The 18818-nt window shown below is 40.3% G+C and overlaps 1 protein-coding gene and 1 long non-coding RNA gene across 3 annotated transcripts in view; both read right to left on the bottom strand.

Moving 5' to 3' along the window:
• Positions 1-5973: 5973 nt before the first annotated feature.
• LOC125374791 lies at positions 5974-6380 on the bottom strand. Its single transcript, XR_007218774.1, has 2 exons — positions 6268-6380; positions 5974-6128 (listed from the first exon to the last, which is right to left on the bottom strand). It is a non-coding gene; the product is annotated as an uncharacterized LOC125374791 (long non-coding RNA).
• A 6092-nt stretch (positions 6381-12472) lies between these two features.
• The window catches only part of LOC124151672 (sushi, von Willebrand factor type A, EGF and pentraxin domain-containing protein 1-like), a 28368-nt gene continuing 22022 nt past the window's right edge, over positions 12473-18818 (bottom strand). The window contains exons 24-26 of one of the 2 annotated variants that reach the window (XM_048386054.1): positions 16761-16790; positions 14519-14633; positions 12473-13914 (exon numbers count right to left, since the gene is read on the bottom strand). In XM_048386054.1, coding sequence (XP_048242011.1) covers positions 13680-13914; positions 14519-14633; positions 16761-16790 — 380 coding nt within the window. In that variant the 3' untranslated portion in view covers positions 12473-13679. Of the gene's footprint in view, positions 13915-14518; positions 14634-15870; positions 16088-16760; positions 16791-18818 lie in introns of those variants that run through there. The other variant, XM_048386055.1, reaches the window with a different exon arrangement.

Here is an 18818-nt window from a genome sequence, read left to right on the forward strand (position 1 = left end):
TTCTTTTGAGTGGTATATATAGCTGCCTAAAGCAGCTAGCGTCCTTAGCAATGATAATTTTGAACTATGGGGCTACGTGTAATTGAATGGCAAATATAGGCATTGTCAATTTGTTTAAAATGTTTTTATAATTGGTTAAAGTTGTAAAGTGTGTTGTAAACATGGAGTCTTACACCGTCATCAAGCTGGAGTGATATCAGTGTAAGAATCGTCATCGAAACTTTGCTACATGCAATAAACCAGAACCTGTTATCCATAGAGTTGTACGTTTTCTTTATATCCCCCATGTAATAAATGGATACCATAGGACGAAGATGGATTCATGGTGTGGGATCATATTTGGCGTCGTGGCACCAAGAGGGTTAAAATAACCGTATTCTCCACTTCAAATATTTATGTAATTTGAACACTCCTTATTTCATTATTTTATTGCAATATTTCGTTGCCATGAAACACTGTCAATCAATACTCGGCTCTTAAAAGCATGGACATTGGTTTTACTCCCTATGTTATATAACACCGCGGACGTTTCGGAGATATTGATCAATGATGAGTATGATAGAAAAACGCACGTTGACGTAAATATTACGTTTCAGTTTTGCCATTGTCCTCTAAATCTAAAAAGTGAGTCTCCATTGGTGTTATAAAAAGTAAGATATAATACATTTAATGCGTTGAATAGATTATTCACACTCACAATACCCGTGCACTTTTGAATTTCACAAGGCATTCAGTATTATCCGGTATTGATGTTTGAACACATAAAATATCCCTGTACTGACTTCAAACATCTGCAGGAGAATATTCCCTTTAAAACAAATTTCTTATAGTGAAATCTGTTTAAGTGTGAATGACATAAGGATAACATAACCACAATTGGGAAAATATGGGCGCAGCTGTATTACATGGCGGAAGTCACGACAGGTTTTGATACTGAACACCGACCTTACAAGGATGGGCAATTCAGAAATATACAGGGTACTATACAAGGGTACAGGTTGTAAACTTATCACACACACAAAGTTAACTTGCTATTGCATCCGAGGTTGATATGCACATCGTGATGCGGCAGCAACAGTAAATATCATGACCAAATGGGCCGGAATATAATAATACAAGCACAAACACACACACTGAATACCCTCCGTGGCTACAAACAACGTAAGGTTCAGTTAGTCCTGCGATGAACAATTACACACCCTGTGTACCCTCTGGATACACACAACATGAGGGTCAGATTAGCTACAAACCTTTTGGTAAATACTTTACTATCCGTGGTTACACACAACGTGAGGTTCAAATAGTCCTGTGGTGACAATCCATTATGTCACATATTTGGTACGCCTGCCATGACCTCCGCCACTGGACTTGCTTGACAGATACAGTAATTTCTGAGTGTCCACTTGCACGGCCTCCTTTGCTGAGAACCCCTTTTCTGCCAAATCTGTTGTATCACTTTCGCTTCTTCTCCATTATCCTGCCATCAGAGATGCCTCTCCATGTAACCCACTGTAGAATGTCAGACCATATCAACACAGTAGCCGGCATCATGGATTGCAGCTTTGGCAGATCCTGGTTGACCGTGTCAAGTAAATGTTGAGTTGCAGTGTCGACATGATTGTTTGATCCAAAGTGAATAAGAAGCCACGCGGGGGGAGGATACCTGTCTAATTGCTGCGTAATGAAAGAAACTAACGATTCCCACTTCATTACCCGTCTCCCGTACCACCTAACTGTCATGCCATGTTACTTTTCCAGTCCAAGATTTACACCCACTGGCCAGGTAACTTCTCTCCTGTGTGCCCAGTATATGAGACTGGATCCAAACATCCAAATTTCTGAATAACATTAAGGGTAAATTAATATCATTTACATGTTAAGCCTTATGTATGTAGAGTATGCCCCAGACTTCCCCCTGCCCCACATGCATATCACATTGTCTGATATGCCAACTCTTGATGCATGGGTGGCTGCTCCTATTCTAAAAGAAAGTGATTTGAAGTGTTGAGCATCAATGTTGAGACATTTCAATGCTTTCTGAAGGACAGCTGAAAACTGGTACCTTGTCACTGAGGTACCATTCAGATGGATGAAAAACTGACGGTTCTGATGGACGATATGTTAGGTATCTGTTGATTGCTCGAACTGAGCAGATGATTGGGTCTGTTGGGGGGATAATCAGTGTCGTACCCCTACCAAGTTGATCGGTTTTTAAAAAACGAACTCTTACATGTAAGGCTCCCTGAACAATGGCTACATCCTGGAACTGAAGTGGTCTATCGCGGTCCCTTTTAGAAACAAGTGCAATTTCCTCTATCCGGAGAAAACCAAAAAAGGCAAGATTGAACAAAGCTGTAAAATGGCATGACTCATAATCTGATTTACACACATGGTTGAGGGCACCTGGTAGTTTTCTCAGTATATCAAGGGTTATTGGTTGACGGGTATCATGTGTACAGTTTTCCTTTCTATATCCCTGCATGCTCTTTGTCACCAGGAATTGGTCAGTTGGGTCAAGCCAGCAAGTTACTTTATGATGTCTTGCGAGTGCTGACAGATGAAGTGCAACTGTTGAACTAGAATAAGTTTTTTCTAGACATGTCTGCTATGTAGCATAATATGTGATCCAATATGTGATGCTGGCCATATTAGGGATATTAAGTTCACTCCTAAATTGCATAAATGATCTTACTGCTGCTCCAAAGGTCTGCCGTATGTTCGATGAAAGTGATGCTTCAATCATTGTAAAAGCTTCAGATTTTAGATGATCCAAAGATTGTCTGGAACTTGAGTCGGGTTGACAGCAGCATTTGATGCAAGGCAGCGGAAACGCTGAAGCTGAGAACGAGAAAGTGCATCAGCCACGCTATTCTCAGAACCTGGGATGTACTCTCCCTTAATTAACAGGTTGATTTGGAGACAGTGGAGAACAAACCTTCGAACATACTGCATGGTGTCCTTGCATTTAGCAGTTTGCCTATTCAGTATAGAAACAACAGCCTGGTTATCACAGTTGATAATTAATTTCTTACCACTGAGTTCTTCTTACCAAATATTAACTGCTACAAAAATTGGGGAAAAAATGGAGCAGTGTAATGTTCTTTGTCAATCCCCTTTCGTGCCAGTGATTAGGCAACGATCCTCGCGTCCAGCTTCCATGAAAGAATGCTCTGAAACCTCCTGACTCACCAACTGCGCTGTCCGTGTACAGCTGTAGCGAAAGACTGCTGGTCCAGAAGCGATCCAAAAATAGTGATGTACCATTGTGATGTTTGAGAAATTCTAGCCAAATATGGGAGATCTTCCTTCATCGATTGCGTGACCCGGATCTTGTGGTGGGGTCGCTTCAGTCCACATGTGGCATCTATGGTCCTACGCAAGAATGCTCTACCAATTGGGATAGCTCTGCAGATAAAATTAAGAGAACCTAGCAGACTATCTACTTGCTTTTTTGTTACTTTGCTTTTAGCTTTAATGAACTCTAACTTCGCCATTGCTTCAAATAGCTTTTCCTCGGGGATGCTAATCTGCATTTTGACAGTGTCCAGCCTAAATCCAAGGAAGTTTAGAACTTGTGTTGGGGGAACTGTTTTGTCTCCTGCAATTGGAACTCCTAGCTCTTCACAAACGGACAGAAAGTGCTTCCTGACAGTCTGACTTGTCCAGACTGCTGCCACCAAATAGGAAGTCGTCAAGATAATGTATCACTTCCCCCTGACACTGAATCTTGTCTCAACGACCCACTGGAGAAATGTGGCAAACTTTTCAAATATGGAGCAACTTATACTGCATCCCATAGGAGCCTTGCAGAGCCTTGCCAATGTAGAACGGATTTTTGAATGTTATTCCCAACAGTTGAAAATCTTATGGTGATACCATGCATAACATTAATGCATTCTTTTGCCAAATATGCTTTAGGGCCTAAATGCTGTATAATCCTAATGGCACCATCAACTGTTGAATAGTTTACTGAACATAACTGAGGACTGATATAATCATTAACTGATGAACCCTCAGGGAATGACAAGTGATGAATTAGTCGATATTGCCCGATTTCCTTCTTTGGAACAATCCCTATTGGAGAAACTTTGAGATTTTAAATTGGCGGTACTTCAAAGGGGCCCAACATCCTGCCGAGTGATATTTCTTTGTTGAGCTTTTGAAGGACTATGTGCTGCATACCCGGATCTCTGGCTGATTTCAAATTTTGACAATGTGTGTTAGCCCCCCTGGGCCCTTGGTACTGTAAACTTAAACCATTAGAAAAACCATCACTTAAAATAAATGCATCTTCCTTGTGTGGACTATGACCTAGGGCCTTGAGATTTGAGAAAGGGCTTCTTTGGATCGGAAGGGGCATACTTTCCTTTGCATTTAGTGTAGGGGTGGCCACCGGCACAATTGTAGCAGACATGTGGGAATCTGCAGTTTTGCCTGCGACAAAATTTGCCAACTCGTTAAAATCCCAGCAATAACCCACTTTAGGGGCATTAACCAGGTTGGGGAAACCCCTGCAATGAAGGGAATGGACCTACCGGAGTGAAACACCCCCAATTGAGTGAATACACGCACCCACTATCCCCTATAAAAAGGTGAAAAATCCACCTTGCGGCGTCTGAACAAAACGTCGCAAGATGGTAAGTCACTTTTGATCAGTACAGTACTACATTCTCCACCATGCAACACATGCCGACACGAACACGTGCCTCGGTACATGCGTTGATAAACATTTAGAAACAGACATTCACGCGTTGTACAACAACTCTGACCTGTCACATTGCTATTACGCTACGATACAACTCACAATTTACACCAGAACGGCATTAATATCCCCTCTCAACACACACTAACCTGCCGGAAACGATGGCCGCTCATGTCACTCGCCAACTGCGAAAGAGCACTCGTCGTCAGAGATTTTGGCAGAAACCATGGTGGAGCGAAAGGGACATAATTCGAAAACACTGACAAGGCAGTTAACCCTGCACGTATGTCATCATTTAGGGATGAAAAAAGCAAAATTGCATTTGAAAGCTTTTATTGAAATAAAACAATGGAACTCTCGCAACATATTTACAAGTTAATGAAAAAACATATAAAATTACAACACACATTTCACTACATTTGCAGAATAAACGTCACCACATACGTACAGATAAGAAACATTTAAAGCTGCATGCTCATCAAATTTCTATTATTTACAGATGTGGATGTAAAGGATAAAAAAAGAATCATGCCTAAACGAAAAATTCACAGGTGCAGTTGTAAAGCTCATGACGCCTATTCTACAAACACCTCACCAGTTACAGAAATTTCATCTCGACGTCACCCTAAAAAATACATTGATGCACTCTTAAAACAAGGCCAACTCACTCACGATTCAAAATATATTTGTCATGGATGTGTAGAACATGTCAAGAATGACTTTTCAGACAGTGAACAATCATTTAATGATGTTGTAGATAAAATCACAAAGGGATTACGTGAAGGGAAACTTAACACGGAGAACATCATATCCATCATTGCCAGTGTTGGATCTAAATGAAATCATCAAAACAGAATCATCAAAACGGAATCAGACAAAATAAAATCACAATACCGTGAAGCAGATTTTTTACAATAACATCAACATCACCCATTGGTTAAGTCAACGGAATTCCCTGATACTGACTCTCATCCAACACATGACAGGTCACGATTATACAGTTCCCGATCAATTTAATGGGGTAAAAAAAAACTTCATCATGTCTACAATCATTGAAAACATGTGCTACATGGTGACCAGCAACATCATTGGGCCATTAGCATTTGGCAGCAACCTGCTCACGTATTTCATGACCGGAAGTAAAGTGGCATCGGTTTTCAACAATCACACATCTCCATCTGGTTCATATACGATCAATTCACTGTGGCTTGATAGCGGGACACAACATAAACTGAAGTGTCCACCTGTTGGCTCAATCTTGGCATTTTTTGATAACAATCAAAAGATTGAACGGAATTGGCGTGTCACCTTAAATTACAAAACTAAATGCAGCATTACAACAAACATCATTTACATAAATGACCCTGTCTCCCAAATACAATCAGTCCCACAGTTGTCACCATATGTATGGTTGCATTCAGTCAACCTAAAAGATGATCACTTGCTTGATAAAGGTGTTAGGATCTACACCGAAACGTCGCACTAATTGTAATAAAGAAGTTGTTCATCCATAACTCGTCTTACTTCATCACACCAACTTCTAAATGCCACTCAAAGAAGTTTACCTAAAAGATGTTATTTCACCACTATTAGATGAAATGGCCACTGAAAGTCAACACATCATGACAAGTCTTGTTCATGACTTCCTTGAGTACAGGCTACATGAAGTTGCGAAGGGTCAGTCCCCCACACAGGATGGTACTCTGTCAGACAATGTTGATAGGGATCATCCACTCATTGACACCTGTTCATTCAAACAATCCCATGATCCCTATGCATTCATAGAAAGTCGACATGCACCCAATCAACCCACTGTCACCTTGGGCGATCCTGTGTTGACAAACCCCAACAGCTATGACAATGTAGACAGGGTACTGCATGAGCTACATCAGCAAATTGGCACAGGAGATGTTCGCACATGGATAGCTGTTGGATGTGATGGATGTCCGTACAACATTGTGACCAATATCATAAACAAATGGTACATTTGTCCTCTGTGTCAACATGAATGTAGAGGGGGCAAGGAACAATTGACCAAACATCTGCAAAGTCAACATGACAGGAATGACATCAATGTAGACACATGCATGAAGTATCCTAATGTGTTGTTAGTGCCTGGATTTGGTCATTATGATATGAACATGGTACGTTCCATATTTAAGTTACTATGGCATCCCTTTCTGAAACACATGGCAATTATGACAGGGTTTCGTACACCACATGCGCTGGCCTATGCACAAGCAGCACAGAATCACCACAAGTCTTGGCAGTTTGTGTTGATATTTCTGTATGGGACAATCGACGAATTGATCCTACCTTATGTTCGTCAATGCATTGTCAACAACACAAAGTTCAGCATTGAGGGATGTCTCCAGTGGCTATCAAATTGTAAAAATCCAAACCATATCTTTGCCTGGGAAGTTTTGAAAACATTCGTCATTCCCCTCTTCATGTTTCGTGCCTCAGTTCGTAGAAACAACAGCCGTGTCATATTGGCCTCCAAATACATAATGACCACTTTGTTCTATGGCATGAACAATACCACGTATCAGCAGTTTGGCACCACCGGAGGTAACCGAATTTCTTCATCACAGTGAAGTTCTCTCTCAGTCTGGTCACCCGAGCAAAGGAGAAGGAGGGGATTTCGTCCTTGAGGCCTGGAACAGGAAAATAAAAATGTGGATACCACCAGGCCTACCAACTGAAAACGGCTGGCTCCGTAGCTGTCGCAATCTACACAGATTAGAAAAGGTAAAAAGCCGATAGGTATTTAACATCTGTACTAACATATGATGTCATTCTCACGTCGTTCATATACAGTGACTATGAAACGAACTGATAGTGTATAGGACTTATTTCACAAGCAATATTTCAACTCACGTGTTCATCATCCAGCTAAATGACCACTGACTGACCTCTGGAATATTCCCCCGGCTTCAATATGTGAGGCGCGGACGTCGGAGTAGGCAAGCAATAGTCTGGTACAATGTCACTCTCAGGAGTATAAGTTGTGTTTCTTAACACACTTTACTGCAATACCATTAATTAAAAACATTAACATATAATGTAATATGCATATGATGTGAACCGTCAAATTTCTTACTATATGAACATGATTTATATAGAATACATGCCCACTCCTGTATATAGTTACGGCTTAAAATAAGCATAAAACACATCTAAACCTATGATATACTTCATATGAAGCAATACCAGTTTACAGTGGCGGTCCCACATCCTTGCACAAGAAAGAGTACATTAATTCAACAAACAACCACCACGTGATTCATGTTATGACTTTAATGATGGATTATGGACAGGACAGTAAATTGTTAAAGGTTTCAGGTCTTTGGTGGATTTAATGTGAACACCCATGCAGCCAATGTTTCACCAAAATGAACATTCGGGCTGACATTTGTGTTCACATCCCACCCATTTGTTAAGTCTGTGATCTTCTGGGGTATATTCCTGATTACAATAGCTGCAAATTGTGACATTTTGAACTTTAGCGGATTTACAATGTCCATGAACCTTTTTAGTGGCCTTTCTCTTGGGTCTGGATGGGGCTGTCGTTTTGGCGGGTGATGTTGATGGTTTTTCTTGAATAGGCGGGTCTGATGCTTTCATGGAAATGGACGGTTCAATACAATGAGAAGGTGATGTGCAAGATGTGGATGGTTGTGGTGATGATGGCTGATCAGGTGTCTGGGTGATAATGTGTGTTGGTTTGGGGATTGTGATTGTTTTCTGGTGAACAGCTTCTGCTCCATCGGGTTCCTGCATAAGACGTTATATTATTAGTTTTCCAATAACAGTCGTGTTAAAATAGTTAATGCATATAAAATTGATCAGGGACTCCATTCATAATAGTGTATTTAGGTATGCAATATAACCTCCATATGCCATATGTATCACAAAGTGGTTATGAATCTATATTGTAAGAAGTAACATTGGTATACATACACCGTATTTTTCCTCAAAAAAGGGCGTGGCCATATAGAAATTGGCCCCACCCCCATCCGCACAAAACTCCATGTAGACATCTGCTCCGGTGGTCGTTATGAACTTTTTGACCTGTTTGTTATAAATTGGACATACATACATGTTATACATGATAATATAAATTAATATTAGGTTTGATGTATTGTCTGTTCATTTGAAGAGTGGGGGCACGGGTGGCCCAGTCGTCTAAGGCGCCGCGATTCGCTGTGCAGAGTTGCGTCCCTTGGGCACGCCAGAAACCTATCATTGTGGGTTCGAATCCCGGGTCGCCCCGATTATGTTTCTAGGTTTGTCAGCACCATACCCGTGCTCGTGGGTTTCACCGAAGTGGTAAACGTCTGAGACCTGCATCACTTCGGGCTTTCCTCCCACATTAAGCTGACACGCCGCGATATAACTGGAATAATGTTAAAAGCGGCATTAAACCCAACTCACTCACTCATTTGAAGATTGTATCATAATTGTCATTATTTCTTTTCTCATAGATGAAATCAGCCATGTTTGATGCTGCAGGCATGACAGTCACCCATGACTTTTCAACTGTCACACACGTTTCATTGGCTGCTGAAATAACAGGATGGAGGTCATGGTTGAGGCACTTGCATTACTTTCAAAACCCTGACAGTAATAGTCCGCATGTTGGCCTTGACCAGAGCCTCCATCTTGATGCAGACCTAGTGAATTGTGTGCGACAGTGTCAGCAAAACCGACAAATATACAGGTGTGTATATTATTCATAACTTAGTACTTATTTCTTATAGTGCTTCACTGTGTATGGGTTTCGGACACTTTTTGCAATATTTCATCAATAAAACGGCGGGGGACAGCAGCATTGATCTTCACCCAGTGTACCCATCCTTATATATTTCATGTAACTTGTATTACGTACACTAGCAATTGGTAACGTTGCTTCCACATTTCATTGTATGTGCATCATTTTGTATCCTGTAACACTGTATGCGCTTTTAATTTAAACAGGGATAAGGCCATTTGCGGGGATTTCTCCCGTAAGGGGACACCCCTGTCAAAGATCATGGTGACCGCTGCTGACAGGGTTGAATCGCTAAAAATTGAGCACCGGACAAAAGAGGAACTAATGACCTTGGTGGAGGTCACATTGCAACATGTACAGGTATGAAGAGTGTACCTTTGATAACACAGTAATAATCGTTTTGTTCATAGATTACCCTAACTTTTGTATTCTTTGGTATGTTTTGAATTCATATTGTTATGTGTATATTAATATCGTACTTGTTTCAGGCTGATGATGACATGCGCCGTCAATGGAAGGCAGTCCGCTCCGGCACAAAGGCTAAAATAATGGCCTTTTATAAAGACCTGCTGGATGTGGAGGCTGCCATGGAATGTGACGCTCCTTATGACGGTAAACACATATTGTATACTGAATAAATTACCATTTTAATAAGAGTTAATTTCCGCTTGGAAAAGCTTTTGGCCCTGTCCTTGGGGTCTTCAATGTAAGCTTGTCCTCTAGGGCCCGTGTGGTGACCTTTTGATGTGGAGGACTTTTGGACACCTGTCTTTTTCCATGTTGCCCTCTTACTTTTTGTTTTCATCTGTACTTTACTTTCCTTTTACATTCAGAAACAATGTTGTATTTTGAATGTAGCAATCATTTATTTTCATGTAGTTGCAGCTGGATGATGTTATATATCTGTTCATTTAAATAACTCTTTTCCTATGCAATTTAGTGATTTTACATCCCTAAATGATGACATGCGTGCAGGGTTTCCTCCCTTGTCATTGTGTTCGAATTGTGTCCCTTTCGGTTCACCACAGTTCCGGACGACATCTCTGACGACGAGTGCTCTATCGCAGTTGGCGAGTGACATGAGCGGCCATCGTTTCCGGCAGGTTAGTGTGTGTTGAGAGGGGATATTAATGCCGTTCTGGTGTAAATTGTGAGTTGTATCGTAGCATAATAGCAATGTGACAGGTCAGAATTGTTGTACAACGCGTGAATGTCTGTTTCTAAATGTTTATCAACGCATGTACCGAGGCACGTGTTCATGTCGGCATGTGTTACATGGTGGAGAATGTAGTACCGTACTGATCAAAAGTGACTTACCATCTTGCGACGTTTTGTTCAGACGCCGCAAGGTGGATTTTTCACCTTTTTATAGGGGATAGTGGGTGCGTGTATTCACTCAATTGGGGGTGTTTCACTCAGGTGGGTCCATTTCCTTCATTTCAGGGGTTTCCCAAACCTGGTTAACAGCTTGTGAGAACAACCCTTTCTTTGACTGGAACGAAAATGAACGATTTGCAGGTTGATTCATGTACAATAACCAGAGTCATAGTGGATCTAGCCATGCGAAGTCTGAACTGCCTGTCATACTGTGCCCATCCTTGACCCCTACTAGCAGCTAGTCTGATCGTGTGCATGTACTTGAGTATGTCTTGGTGTTTTCCTGGGAACTGCTCAAGATAAACAGATGAGTATACAATGAAAGCTGATGTCCATTCCTCGATAGACTGAATTTCCTTAGTTTGCCGAGTCATTTCAAGTTGACCATTTGAGTTGACCTTAATTGTACCATCATTACCGTTGTCCTTGTCCAAACCTTTGAGCAATGTGGTCAGTTCAATAAACTCGCCATTCCTTATTTTTTCCCTTACCCCCTGGGGAACGAGATAACCCACATGGTCAGATGAGATTGGTGCCGTGTGATCATAATTAGGCCTATCATTCAAATCACGTGTTTGCTGGGGCTGGAAAATGTTGGATTGTGAACTGTATTTACGGGCAAGTCAATAATAACATCAGACGATGGAACGGGGTTTACGAAATTATGATGTAAAGTGAGTTCACCTGTTGCGACATTGCCGCTTCGCTCTGCGATGTTTGGCGCCATGTTGTCTGGCTGGCTTGTAACCTCGCTGACTGTGGCGGATGCTCGCTGGGTTGTCGACTGCCTCGCCGCTTTACCTTGTCTCGAACCACCTGACAGTGTAGTTGGCCGTAACTTCCTTTTTCGACCCTTTCCCCGTCCCGACATATTCTTGCACATACAATTTCCCCGCGCCCACAAACTTGCTGTAATGAGATCGTGTTTACTGCTGGCTGGTCGCTGTGAAAAGAACGGGATATCGACCCGCACAAGTTAACGTTCTCACGTGACCGTGAGACAGCATGGCGATTGGTTATTTAATACGCTCGGTTGTGCACCCAGATCACTGGGTTTACAGTCAAAGGGAAGTAACTCATGATTTTTGGGTGGTAGAGCGCCTAACCTCTCACTTAAACAAATTTGTTGAAGACAGGCTTACACAAATTAGATTTTCGTTAATGATGGTTACTCTAAAGAGGTTCCAAAAGTACTTCGAGTTTTTCGAGTTACTTTTTTGTCTTCCACAAAATATACCCCAAGCAGCCAATACATCCCTCGAGGAAGGGTTAGCTAAGTGTATACTGTTTTCAATATTGGCGCCAAGCAGGAATATGTTTCTTAGAAGAAAGATGCAAGGGTTATTTAAGTTTTTGTTTCCAAGATGTTTTTTTTCGAACTGATAGTTTTTAGAGAATTTATAAAAGACCTTACTTATATCATTCTCAGTCCAACTTCATTATATTTAGATATATACATTTATTAGACATATATTTTTGTATCACAAATTAAGGGATCTTTGTTAAAATGTTGTGTGTGAGTCAAAATAAACATTCGCTTGTGTAACTTAAAATGCATAAACAGGTTATATAAATTTGATAAGCAAAAGGTATATAAATATAAAACGTCAACACCAGAGAATAAGCAGTCTCGATTTATTCATTGTAGAAGATAGTGTATGAGGAATAATCATGTGTTCAGTGAGTGAGTGAGTTGGGTTTACCGCCGTTTTTAACAGTATTCCAGTTATATTGCGGCATGTCAGCTTAATTTGGGAGGAGAGCCAGGAGAGATGCAGGTTTTAGACGTTTACCACTTCGCTGAAACCCAGGAGCACGGCTATGTTGCTGACAAACCTAGAAACATAATCTGGACGAACCGGGATTCGAACCCACAATCATAGGTTTCTGGCGTGTTCAGATTATACTAGGTATAACAGTTTTGACACACAGCACAGTACAATAGTCCAATGATGAGCTATACAATTTTCTCAACCGGTTTAACATAGTATGACGTCATTGTGCAATCTAAATATTGTGACGTCACAGTAAGACTACGGTTGTAATGAACACAAATGGGCAATTAACGTAGTTCGTTATAACCGTAGTTCGTTGTAATCATGAATACAGTAAATGGACAACAGTTCATTTCATCTGTCAGATCAATATAAGCGTGTTCTCTATAAACGTAGTTTACTGTATAGAAATGAGTATTATTGAGGCAGGATTATGTACAATAATTGTATTAAATAATTCCATCATTTCAGGTCACTTAAGTTTGTTTTAAAGTAATAATAAAATAACTTCTGTCATCTTTCCCAATGCATCATTTTCACATTGAGAAAACAGGAATACCAAATAATGTGGTGCTTTATGCCCGGCACATTGATCAATGTGTTGAATGAGTGGGATGCTGTTGCAGTACGTGTAGATTGCCAGAGAGGTGGATTCATCATCTGTTATGGATCAGATCGGATGGAAGACGGGACATCCTGAACACCATAGAAGACGTTTTACAAATACCACTGGACACAAGAGAAGATGTGTTCATAACACTGTAATGTGATACAGGTTCACTCATCACCAGACATTCTTAAGATGTGAACGTAATTAGAACGTAACAATATATATACAATATTTTCACGAAACAACCAATTGAAACGATAATGAATATGCTTAAACATATCTTACAATTTATACAAAAATGCAAACGTTTATGGAGCAATGACATATTCACTTGGTCATTTCGTCATTATGGTTCAAATACAATAGATTATTTAATATAACTTTCGATGTGATCCCAAACAGAGCCTAAAGAAATAACAGAGATCAAGCTATTTCAGCATGTTAAATTATCTTTGTGCCAGGAGTATATTGGAATGTACATTTTAGTGGTGGAAGTGGATCTTTTGGTGCTCTCATTTCTGGAGCTTCCATCACTAACATCTGAGTCCTGAAAGCTGAGGTTGATGAAGGGGGCATTTGGGGCTCCTCTTGAGAGTAGGGTGGTGGTAAGGAAGCTACGGAAACACGATGATGGAACATCTTGTGGAACGATCCTGCTGTAGATGGTCTAGATGAACTGAAAGTAGACATATAGCCTTATATTATATCTGTAAGTTTTCAGACAGCAAGTTTATTAAACTTCCCATATGTCTCTTAAAGACATGCATATTCATTTCACCATAAATGATTGCATCGCCTTGAAGAAACACATTGAGACCATGTCTAAACATCGGGTTTCGCTGTCAAATCTTTACACTCATGTATCATCTTTGGGACCATTGCTTAACAAACCCTGATTAGTCTTTCCTCTAACTCAAAGGTCTAACTGAAATACTGTAAAACACAGTGGCTCGACTAACGTCTTTATTCCTCGTCATGTGACCTTAAATCGTTCATCTCCTGCATGTATACATGTGTAAATGTACCTACATATACTACACATTTGAAGACTAGAAATCTGTTCGAGGATTAGAAAAATTGTTTGTTTGTTGTTTTACGCCACACCAAACAATGTTCCAGACGGCGCTCTGTAAATAATTGAGTCTGGACCAGACCTGTTTTTTCCCGGATCTTCAGGGGTCAGGATTATAAGAGATGGCACAGAACTTTATATAAGTATAGCTTATTAAACATAAGGATAATGACTCGATGAAATAATACACACCAAATATGTTTCTTACCTTATCAGAATTTTGTAATAGCCCTTCTTTTTCACCACAATGATAACAGCAACAACGATAAAGCATGCCCCACCGAGACAGGACAAGCCAATAGCAATAAGCTTCCATTGGTGTTCTATAAACAAAAACAAATAGTGTATAGCTACAAGGTTTGTTAGAATCATCGGCCCAGTGGCGAACAACTTTAACCGTTCACTTGATTTGGCTGTGCACTAATGTGTCATGGGGATGTAGGAACTAAACTGCGACTATCGCCCCAACAGATATATCTAGAACAGGACGTGAACAGATGTACAAACGAACAACTGTTACGGGAACTAGTATGACATGCTGCAAAGAGAACTTCTGAGCCATTGAGGTGATTGGTTCAAAATATCCCTACCTACATTTTCAAGAAATCAAAACAAATTTGTTATGCTATCTAATTGTATGTATCAAATAAACATAGTTTAACCTTAGCTTGAAGTATTGTTAGTTACGATGTTATGAAGTGATCTCACAACGTATGGTTTTTGTTTTTTTATTAATGGTGGGTCGGTTATAACTTATTACCATCAGTAAATTACTGATAACATCTAAAATCTTATTCACAAGTCAAAATCAAAGCCGAAGGGCAATTTAAAGTCCGAGTTCAGAAAATGAGTTCTGATAAAACATTAATATAATTGGAGAATATGGCACCACATTTGTCCCCAGTATGTGTGAGGTATCCTTTAGATATCAGTGGTACCTAATGACATGATGATGGACATGACTTTTCCTATGTGTTGCAACGTAGGATGAGTGTCATTGAACCATTGCGAGAAATCCCCAAGACCAGAAGGAAGAGATGGAAAGTTACTTGAAGTTCGTGATAACCCCAAATAGACAAAAGAACCAGATGAGACAAGACCTCCAGAGAAAGAACGCAAACGTCCATTTCACCTCGTTTCATTAGCACGCCCATCCGGTGGATGAAGTCAACAAATATTGTCCTTGAACCATTGAGAGCAATTCCCATGCACAGAAGGATGTGGCATTACTTGAAATGCGCGAAAACCGTTGAAGGCACCAAGACAGATGACATGATTGACAGCTGGTGAGACAAAGACAACCGAGAAAGAATACACACATTCAGCTCACCTCGTGCAATTGGCGCCCATCCGGTGGATGAACACGACAAGTGGAAGCTTAAGCGATTGGTCCTTTTTTTATGCCTTTTAGTTTTATTAAGTTTAGAGTTAGTCTCCAAACTATTTAGATCAAATGTCATGACCATCTCATAAGCCTTCAGCTACATAATCCTGAAGAACTCAAAAGGTACTTCTGTGCAGCTTTCTAGTCACACGGACAAAGACGAGACTAGCTTTCGTGCGAGTAAAATTGATTTCTCTCAAAGTTGAATACACAAAGAATTATCGAATCACGTTTAATAATACACAATCGTCGATATGAATCTGATGAGACCAAAATGAATACAAATATCTCTGACGAATATGTTTTATTTGGATTTCCATGTTTGCATACAAACATAACTGCCTTTATATTCTGCTTCCATGTGATCAAATGCAAAGAAAGCCTCAAAAAGATCTGGAAATGAAACATGAAAAGTACACAGACAACAGGGGGAAGGGTTTTTCAAAAATGGCTAAACAGTGATGATCATAAATAGTTTAGATAGGACATGTTATGGGCACTTTGCAATCTTGTTGCTGCTATTTTCCATACCTTCCATATACTTTACTAGTTGTACCCAAGAACAAGGTCACGACAATGATTACTGTTACAGAGATGACAGGAGATGAAAAGCAGTAAAATAGCGATTTTTTTATAATTAATTGAGATTAATATTAGGTTTAGCAGCACGGTGTTTGTCTCAATTTTTTTTTAAATACACCATCAGAATATGGACCATTACAACTCTTCAATCAGTTTTTACCTGAATTCTTTTACTCGTATATATCAATATAACAGATTTCGTTGTTTTTTAAAGCAATAAAATCGCTATTCATATTACAATATATATGTAAATAAAAAACGTCAACGACGGAGAATAACGACTATCTTGATTATCTGCCGACACAAATTTCATTAAACGCATATATGTAGATATAAACGCGTTAGGTTCAAACCGAATATATAACAACATGAAATAGTCAATTTTATCTATACAATATTTTTATATGACTTATCGCCCAGACGCCAAGCAAATTCAAATTATTGTGAGCAGCTTTCAATTCAAACTTCCCTTCGTGCAACTTACCATGATCATGTTCCGATTCCGCCTCCTCATCTGAAAATGTTTCGAAATTAAAATGATTTCTGCTAATGGTTTAAATGGTATACAAATAAAGTAATATCGATATTGATATTCGTTGCATTTATCTATGAAAATTGTTTGATAATTTATCAGAATCCGATCCAAGTTATATGTACATGATTTGTGCTAAACTTCAGTGAACAAAGGATTGTATTTACACTCATCAAAACATGTATTTTGAAATATAGGATCGATGACTACATTTACATTTATGACTGATTTATGTCAAGATCACAAGTAGTAGATTAACAGATTATATTAACAGTTTGCTTCAAATTGGTGTTATTGAGCCACATGTGATGGTAGAATAAATGAGTGAGTGTAACGATGCTTTAAACAGTATTTCAGTTATATCATGTTGGAGGAAAGTTAGAGGTGATGCTTGTCGAGCAGTGCAAAGGATCATAATGCAGGCGAACCTGAGATTTACAATCATCAGAACCTGACAAGCCTAAGGGAATCAATTTAGTATATAGCAAAACGGTGCATGACACATACGAGTTTTGGCAAGCACGAAAAACTGGACTCTGTTTCTTTGTATATTTAATACTTATACACCTGATGAAATCACTAGTTTATATATATATATATATATAATTTATATATATATAAAGTAAGTATGACGTCATTGTCAGTTACACTGAAGAGCTGTCATGAGACAGTGAAAGTATTATCTATATCTGATAATCTGATATATATCTGAAACTGATATAAAGAAGATGATGTACAAACGTGGACTTTATTATTTCATTATATACTAGCCACATAAAGAAACTGTGCACGGAGAAAATATAGATATAAGGGCACACTGTCCATATATGAAATATGACGTCATTGATGGGGTCCTATGGACGTGCAATGTGTTACTGCACGTGCATCCTGTGCAGCTGTACACAGCATGTGCAACTCAAAATTCGCTGTCACTTTGGAAAGCATGATCTGTGGTCATTCAAAAATTCAAAATTTCTCAGGCGCAGACACAAGCATATCACAAGCAAATCATGCCAAGATTGACAGCTGCACAGCGTCATGAAGCCATTGCAATGATCCGAGCGGGAATGAGGCAACAACAGGTGGCAACACATTTCCAATGCCATCGTAACACGATATCGGCATTGGTGAGGCGTTATCAGAACACAAATGACGTTGCCGACCACCCACGTTCAGGACGTCCCCGAGTAACGACGCCAAGACAGGACAGATGGATTCGAGTTCCACATCTCAGGTTCCAAACGGCAGTAACGACGTCCCAGATAATTCCTTGACTGCGCCGTATCCATCCCAACACTGTCAGGAATCGTTTACGTCAGTACGGGATTCGACCACGACGCCCTGCCATACGTCCCATCCTGACACACCGTCATCGAGTCAACCGTCTAAGATGGTGTCGAAATCATGTTCGTCAACCTCGAATATGGTGGAGAAATGTTGTCTTTACAGATGAATCGAGGTTCAACATTTCCCACAGTGACGGGCGCCAACGTGTCTACCGGCGTGTGGGAGAACGTTATGCACGCAACTGTATTGTGGAGAGGAACCGTTTTGGAGGGGGCTCTGTGATTATATGGGGTGGGATAACAGCACGGCACCGAACCCCTTTGGTGGTTGCTCAGGGCAATCTCACCGGTGTTGGCTACAGAGATCAGATTCTGAGGCCTGTGGCCATTCCTTTCCCGCAACGTCATGGCCCGGGATTGACATTTCAACAGGTCCTCACACGGCTAGGGTCGCAATGGATTTCCTTCACCATAACAATGTCATGTTACTGCCATGGCCTGCAAATTCTCCAGATCTCTCCAGAGCATGTGTGGGATGAAATGGAGCGCCGTCTGCGTCGTCTTCCACATCCTCCAGATAACGACCGTGACTTGGCACAGGATTTAAGGAGGATATGGCAGGCCATTCCCCAGGCCTTCCATGCCCATTTGGTGGACTCCATGCGTCGCCGATGCACTGCTGTGATTCACGCACAGGGTGGTCATACCCGTTATTGACTTTGTG

Source organism: Haliotis rufescens, unplaced genomic scaffold, assembly GCF_023055435.1.
Source record: "Haliotis rufescens isolate VD_foot unplaced genomic scaffold, xgHalRufe1.0.p SCAF_6, whole genome shotgun sequence".
NCBI classification, from domain to species: domain Eukaryota; kingdom Metazoa; phylum Mollusca; class Gastropoda; order Lepetellida; family Haliotidae; genus Haliotis; species Haliotis rufescens.